Source organism: Cucurbita moschata, unplaced genomic scaffold (genome assembly GCF_002738365.1).
Source record: "Cucurbita moschata cultivar Rifu unplaced genomic scaffold, Cmos_1.0 Cmo_Scf00021, whole genome shotgun sequence".
Lineage (NCBI taxonomy): Eukaryota > Viridiplantae > Streptophyta > Magnoliopsida > Cucurbitales > Cucurbitaceae > Cucurbita > Cucurbita moschata.
In genome coordinates this window covers 2,965,073-2,973,015 of record NW_019268537.1, presented here as the reverse complement: position 1 = coordinate 2,973,015, position 7,943 = coordinate 2,965,073, and the positions used below count along the sequence as shown (strand labels likewise).

Here is a 7,943-nt window from a genome sequence, read left to right as displayed (position 1 = left end):
CATTGGAAGGTTGGTATAAGACAGCTAAAAATGTCATCACCCACGTGCTATCCAATATTTGCTTTTTATTATCATTATTATTATTTTTTCATTTAAATTTGATGCTATTTCAATATTATGTTGAGTCACATTGTCTAGCAATGGACCCTCTAACCAAACAATATACTTCCAACACTATGTGGACTCCTCTTCTTTTTTCTTTTTTTCTTTTTTTTTTCAAATCAATTTAAGTCGATATTTACTGCTTTTTTTCTTTGTTTATTAATGTGATATCCCGGTTAGAGTGTGGAAGTTTATTTGTAGTAGATGTGTTTTAAAACCTTGAGATTGACGGTGATACGTAACGAGCTAAAGTAGACAATATTTGTTAGTAGTGGGCTTGAGTTGTTACAAAGGATAGCAGAGCCAGACACATGGGAGTGCGCCAACGAGGACCTTAGCCTCTCAAAGGGGGTGGATCGTGAGATCCCACAAAAGATTTTTTTATAAGAGTGTGAAAATTGTTTTAAAACCGTAAGATTGACGTCGATATGTAACGAGTCAAAATGGATAATATATGTTAGTGGTACTAGAGTTGACGTGCCAGCAAGGACATGGGTCCTCTAAAGGGTGGATTGTGAGAATGAAACTTTTTCCTAACGAACGGATTGAGTACTAATCCTGGTGGTATGAATCGTGTTGTTTTGATTCGGAAAAGAAGCTTGAACTGCAAACCACCTAAGATTATTCTGATTTAGAAATGGGTGAAGCAGACAATTTGAAGAAAGAAAACAAGAAAAAAAAAAGAAAAAGAGATAGGGGCAAAGGCCAGAGAGAAGGGGATGCTGCTTGGTTGCACATGGCTATGGAAATTCATTAGCCAATAGGGCACAAACCGCCTTACCCCACCTGGATATCTCAGTAGCAAAGGTCCAAAACCACAGGTTTTGGCCCCCCTCATACCACCTTACACAACCAAAGTTACCATGATATATGATACTCGTAGTAATAATTGAATTTTTAGGTGTCAGTACCTTCAAAAAGTGTTGGTCTGTGGCGACGGTGGTTAATTAGTCTTTAGCCACCCTTTCTCTTTCCCTTTCCCTTTCCCCCCCTCTCTCAGGATTTCTATATATTCTCCCCTAAACTCTCCTAATCTCTCACTCCTATCCTCCTTTCTGTTCCTTCATTCCTTACATCTTTCCTTCTGGTAATCATCTTCTCCTCTCTCTTTCTCTCTCTCACACGCACACATTTGCTTCTGCAATCATGTTCAAGATTTGCTGAAAGTTGAACTCTCTGTTTGTTGCAGGAATGGCTTCTGTCCTTGTCTTTTTGGCAGCTTTCTATGCCGTAGTGTCCTCTGTTGATGCCTATGCAGGTGGAGGCTGGACTAGTGCTCATGCCACCTTCTATGGTGGGAGTGATGCTTCTGGGACGATGGGTATGCACCAAAACCACCACCATTTTATCCATGCCATTGGCAGACAATGTGAAATATGGCTGAACTTTTTTTGTGTTGGATGAAATTGTGCAGGTGGGGCTTGTGGGTATGGCAACTTATACAGCCAAGGCTATGGGACAAACACTGCTGCTCTGAGTACGGCTCTGTTCAACAATGGCTTGAGCTGTGGGTCTTGCTATGAGATTAGGTGTGCCAGTGACCCTAAATGGTGCTTGCCAGGCTCCATTGTGGTAACAGCCACCAATTTCTGTCCTCCAAACAATGCCCTACCCAACAACGCTGGAGGCTGGTGCAACCCTCCTCTACAACACTTTGATCTCTCTCAGCCTGTATTCCAACACATTGCTCAGTATAAAGCAGGAATTGTGCCTGTTGCTTACAGAAGGTAAGCAAGGCATATGAACAGAGTTTCAAAATGCAGGGGATGTGTTACAGAGGCGTTTAATTGAACAAGTTTTGGTGGGGTTTTCTTTTTTGTAGGGTACCCTGCAGGAGAAGGGGAGGTATAAGATTCACCATCAATGGGCACTCCTACTTCAACCTGGTTCTCATCACAAACGTGGGTGGTGCTGGTGATGTACACGCAGTTTCCATCAAAGGATCAAGAACTGGTTGGCAAGCAATGTCTAGGAACTGGGGACAGAACTGGCAGAGCAACAGTTACCTCAATGGCCAAAGCCTGTCGTTCAAGGTCACCACCAGCGACGGCCGCACAGTCATCGCTAACAACGCTGTCCCAGCCGGCTGGTCCTTTGGACAGACATACAGTGGTGCCCAATTCTAATTTATTACCTCCTCTAGCTAAAATAAGCTTCTATGGTTATGCAGAATTTAGTGTGATTTTTTCTTTTTGTTTACTTAAAGTATACTAGAGTATTAGATAATAGTATACTCTATGCGAGCGTTTGGGTCAAAAAATGAGGAAGGGGCTTGTTTTGGGAAGCTCTTTCTTATCAATTTTTGATTCAAATTGCGACATTGAATGAGTGGCTTAATGGCTACTTATTGTGATTTTTTACCCTAACTTTTGCTATAAAGCAAGAGTTGGCAGAGGTGGGCTCTAACCACCCGCCTGCATTTTAGGTACACTATTGTGAGTTCATCATGGTTGTATTTGATGTATTATTGGTCGCTGAAAGTGTAAATTTTCAGTTTCCTCAAGTAATGAAAAACGCAGACTTTTATTTAATTGTGTTCTGTTTCTCTGTTTTCTTATTAATGTTTTCAAGTGCGACCTCTCTGTTATTCGATCTCCCATCTGCCCCAAACTTAAATATCCTTCGCCAATTCGAGTATAGCTCTGAGCTAACATGTCAATTATCCTCCCAAAATTCGGTGGTTCTATTCTCTACCACACAACGGTTGTCCTGCTCTGAGTTTCTAAACTTCAAACCTAAACCCAATTGTTTTGGGCCAAACCATTTGGACTGCAACTAAAAGAACCACAAAATCAAGCACGGAATCTCCTGATAGAACCCAAATGCATTGATATATAAAAGGTAACAGCCCAAGCCTACCACCCATTGCTAGTCCATTGCGTATCAATGAAACAGCACAAGGGCCAGAAGAAGAAGCCCAATTGTGCTGGGGCCTTGGACCTTCTGTTCTGCATAGCCATTTTCTTGTCCAGAATTTGAAATCCCTGGACTTCCACCGGTGCCGAAATAAGCAAGGAAGAACTTGAAGAGCACTCATACTGATATGTTTAATGCTCGTTTTCTGTAAAATACCACCAACAAGGCATTGTCTAGAATCACTTCCTAAGCGCAAAAAAGTGTATACCTATGGGGAACAAAGTTTGGATCAATAAGACTTGTCTGGAATCACTCCCTGCCGCTCTCTTCGCCCTCAAATCTGTCGAGCTCTCTGCACCAAACTCCTCACCTCCGATCCGGATTATGATCTTTACCCCCTCCTCGATTTCCTTCTTAATGAGGTTCGATGCCCTAGAATTCTCGTCTCCGACTTGGACCTTCAATCTCCTCCATTTCCACCGTGCATAGATTGTCGTCGAAAATGCTGAAGGTTAGTGACGGGTAGCTCACTGCAAGGTTCATAGAAATGAAATTGCAGTCGTTGACGGCTGATCGTCGAAGTGAGTTGCTTTGCTTCTTGTAAATTTGTAGTTTCTTCGGATGTGATTATTTGTGGTTTATGGCTCTTTAGAATCTTCAATCTCCGTTAAAACTCAATTGATTAGGTTGTTTATGGATGAGTATGAATATGAACCAGGGCCTTATTACAATCGAAAGCTAAGAAAAATTATGAACACTAGCGATTCCCACAACTGATGCTATGTTTCAGTGATACCAACCGATTGTGTTAAACAACACTTGGACATCTTTCTAATCTTGGGATTGACTTTGTATGCAGTATTGAGATCAGATTCTACATAGCTGCAAGGACCTGTGGTTCTTAATATTATGCTAAATTGGAATCCTGGCAGCTTGGTATTGAGATAAAAATGATATTGGTATACACAAATTGACACAGCGGCTGCAGCTAAACAAGTGTTCCGGATGGTTGTATGTAATTAACACATGAACTGCTGATGATTTGATGCTTCTTATAGTCTGTCTGCCACAAACACACGTGCTGCTATGTGGAAATCCTGGATGAGCATTGCTGATGTTAGGTTAAGTTGAGTTAACTTTTTCCTTCCTTTGTGCAGGAACTGTTATGGAAATGATCCTACAGCTCGATTGATAAGACCAGGCCTTCCGCACATAATGCAGCCCTTGACTATCTATATTCGTCGGAGGGATTCACAAGATTGTTTCCATCACCGGTCAGAACTACAGCTCGATTGACAAGACCAGGCCTTCCACCAGATTCATTTGTTAATGCAGCCATTGACTATCTAAATTGGTTGTAGGGATTCACAAGATTGTTCCCTTCTTGAATGGGATCATCAGTCAGAATGTTTGCTGTTTAAACAGAGAATACGTAGAACACACACACTCGACGCTTCCACAGTTGCCATTTGTTGATGTAATGTAGGCCCAGACTACCGTAGTTTGTTGAGCGACTTGCATTACATCTGGAGATTGTTGTTTAATTAGAGAATAACTGGAAAATGGAAAAAAGTCGAATAGTGTAACCGTCTAACCTCACTGCCAGCCGGTATTATTCTTTTTAGGCTTTTTCATTTTAGATGCGTCTACTAAATAAAGGTTTCCACACCCTTTTAAAGAATGTTTTGTTATTCTCTGTGATCTCACAATCCACTCTCTTTAGGGCCCAACAGTCTCGCTGACACTCATTTTTTCTTTTCAATCGATATGAAATCTCACAATCCACTCCCTTCAGAGTCCAGCTTCCTCGCTGACACTCATTACTCTCTCCCATCGATATAAGATTTCATAGAACTCTCTCCGGGCCCAACATTCTTACTAACTCGTTTCCCTCTCCAATCGATCTGTAATCTCACAATCCACTCCTTTTAGGACCCAGCGTCCTCGCTGACACTCATTCTTCGTGAAATCGCACGGACAACAGTAATCTAATCTGAATTCTCTCAAATTCTCTCAAACTTCAAGGAAGAAGAAAGGGAAGGAAGGGTAAACCCCCAAATCATGTGATAACTAAAGGCACTGTCCTTCCCCGCCTTATTAATGTAGGCTACTGAATCATCAGTAGAACTTGAAATTACATTCCTGGAGGAAGAAAGTTAGTGTGAAAATGAAACTAGATTTTGTCCCACCAAAGTTAGAAACAATGAGAGATATCTCAGTGCATGATGATTCATTTTCTTGTTGAAACATGAGCCGAAGGACACGGTTTCTTGCTGCAGAGTTGCATCACTGTCGCAGTCCAGATTCCAGAGTACGTTGTCCACTACATGACAAGTTTTGAAGGGTACAGTATGAGAGGCCTCGGGTCATCTCTGTTTCTCGGGACACCAAATGCAAATGCAAATTGGGGTTGCAGTCGTCACCTCTGGACCCTTTTAACTTCCTACAATCAATTTGCTCAGACACAGAAAAACAAGAGAGAGGGGATCTGTCCCATTCTGTAATCATTCACCCTCGAAGGGTGAGATGAGTATTGATTTGAAATTCATGGTTTTCATTCAATTCTTTCTCTCCCTACTCTACACTGCATTTATATTATGTCTGGTTGCCTCCAACACAGATCAGAGTCGAAGGAGAACGAATGTTCTACAGAAGTTAGTTAGTTGGTTTACAATACTTCTTATATGTTTGCTTAAGGAGATTTGATGGATTAAATGGATGTTATTGCAAAAACTAGCTCAGCTGAAGGTGTAGGGCAAGTAGAATTCATAGACGACAGCGAAATGATCCTGTTATGAAACAGCAATTTCAGAATCCACATGTTATGAATACATGGTCGTGTCGTGTGTGAAGGAATTTTGGTTTGTCCTTGTGCTTTACGACAATCATAACTGACCACTATGCTTCAATCTTTAAATATGTATATATCTATAAATCAAATGATCAATCTTCCCTTCTTTTCTTATCTCTTCTTCAGGGTTGTTCACACAACATGTTGGAATGATAAAGGAGCATCATGGGATTTGTATCTGGGTTGGTTGGTTGGTTCCTCTGGATTACTTTTAACATAGAAACATGGAAAAGTGAGAGATCTTTTAAGTGATATGCTTTATATATTGGTATTTGCAAATCCCAACATAAAGATTCATTTTTGTTTGTTCTCTGCACTGAAGGGTAACCCTTCGGGCACTACCTTTAGCATCCATTCCGTATCCTTCCAAGGGAGCAAACCCAACAGAATATTTTGGCTCAGCCCTACCATTTATATTGTGGGCCATTTCTCACCAAATTCCTTTACTACATTCATACTCCTTATATGCTCAGGCTCCTAGCTAGCTACCCTTGGCATCCTTTGCTGCCCATTTGGGGTTGAAGAAGGTTAGTTGGCACTGCCAATATAATGGAGTTCCTGTTTTTTCCATCTTGGAAGAAGCCAAAACAGCAGTGGGTTCTGTCCTTTACGTTATTATGTATAAACCAATTATTTAGAACAAGATTTCTGAGATAACCCAGTTTGATTTTGGTGTTGTATGTATGATCCAAGTTGATGAAAATTCCCAAGTTTTCACGGCTGATGTGTTTTTGGTTCTTGCGTTTCATTCAGTATGAAAAGGATATAGGGAGAAGAGAATGAAGAGGACAGAGTTTGCACAAGTGTTGTATGAGAAGGGGATCCTAAGTTTGCTTGTTCAGGTAAGCTGTCAAAAGTCGCAATAATTCTGCTATTAGGAAGCAGTCAGAGGGCTCAGTTCTGTAGGGCTAGAAATGCCGCACGTGGGATTGGCAGAAGATAGAAACAAATGCTAAATATTCAATTTAAACCCCTAAAAATTAGTTTTTTTTGGGAGGTGCAGATCAGGCCCAGACCAGACCACACCAGAAAAGGATGAAGTTAACGATGGGGGGAAATTTAGGCGTTTAGCAATAATACTATTACACACCTTTACTCCTCAATATTGCCCTCATCTTCTGCTTCCGATTGTCCTTTGTCTGACCACACACTCCACCAAACACAAACCTTTTCAAATCAGGCTCAGTTTAGCCTGATGATTCAGCACGATAACAGTCTGATCTAAGTTTAATGTTAGTAAATATTATCTATGTTCAAATTTTTCTTTTTAAATTTTTCTTTAAAGTTTTTAATACGTGTTTACGAGTGGCCTGAAATGACCCTAGTAAAAGGGTTATTTTTGTTTCTGTGATGTGGTGAAAGCGATTGATGACTTGAAAAATATGTTCAGTAAGAGGTTGTAGAGTGATAGAAAGTGTTGAAAGAATCATCCTAATCCCTGTGCAGCATAGTTTGTTCTGAAATCACCAACACAAATAGATGAACATTTATTAGATTCCAAAACAAAGTGGAAGTATAGTGATATCAGGTATTGTCATTAAAGAGAGTACTGTATAGCAAATTCAAGGAAATGGGTAGCTTTGGTTTTTTCTTCCTTGTAATGTAATGTAATGTAGAACCAAACTGTGAAGGCAAGTAGATTAAAGGGTTTTTGTGGTGATTCTAAAAGAAGCAAGGTTGAAAATTACCAAAAGGGAATGGATTATATGTATTGATTCAGAGGTTGGATTGATAGATGGGTTTGGAAGGAAGTCGAAATGAAAGATGCATGATGAATTCGAGATCTATGGCTCAGAGTTTGATAGCTCATTAATGGAGATAGTGTGTTGTTTGGTTGGTGGTTGTTGTTGTTGGAAGCTCTGTTTCTTGACCCATGACTGTTCACCCCCATTGTCACAGCTGATAGTACATTCCTGATACACTGTGCCAAACAATGAATTGAATGAAACGTCTGATTTTGGGATTCCCAAGGAGATAAATTAAAAATAAAAAATAAGAAAAACCCACTCACTCTCTATTTTCAGCTTCAAAGTTTGTTTTGTTTCAGCACTGTTGAGGATGTAAGCCCTAAGCCATTCATGTGATATCCTCCATTCCAAGTACATTCCTTTGGGTGAAAAAATCTACCCTTCTG

At 40.4% G+C, this 7,943-nt stretch overlaps 1 protein-coding gene and 1 long non-coding RNA gene across 2 annotated transcripts; both read left to right on the top strand.

Moving 5' to 3' along the window:
* Positions 1-1,015: 1,015 nt before the first annotated feature.
* Positions 1,016-2,633, top strand: LOC111458913 (expansin-A1). Its single transcript, XM_023101775.1, has 4 exons — positions 1,016-1,189; positions 1,292-1,423; positions 1,517-1,829; positions 1,925-2,633. Exons 2-4 carry the CDS (start codon positions 1,294-1,296, stop codon positions 2,226-2,228), a joined length of 747 nt encoding a protein of 248 aa, XP_022957543.1. The 5' UTR covers positions 1,016-1,189; positions 1,292-1,293; the 3' UTR covers positions 2,229-2,633.
* Positions 2,634-3,082: 449 nt separating this feature from the next.
* Positions 3,083-4,415, top strand: LOC111458658. Its single transcript, XR_002713162.1, has 2 exons — positions 3,083-3,539; positions 4,116-4,415. It is a non-coding gene; the product is annotated as an uncharacterized LOC111458658 (long non-coding RNA).
* The last annotated feature ends 3,528 nt before the right edge of the window (positions 4,416-7,943 follow it).

Bases quoted from the DNA above. Each gene is read 5' to 3' on its own strand.
- LOC111458913 (XM_023101775.1), top strand. From the start codon at position 1,294: ATGGCTTCTGTCCTTGTCTTTTTGGCAGCTTTCTATGCCGTAGTGTCC. The intron at 1,424-1,516 runs GTATGCACCAAA...GAAATTGTGCAG, and splicing joins TGATGCTTCTGGGACGATGG to GTGGGGCTTGTGGGTATGGC. The intron at 1,830-1,924 runs GTAAGCAAGGCA...TCTTTTTTGTAG, and splicing joins GTGCCTGTTGCTTACAGAAG to GGTACCCTGCAGGAGAAGGG.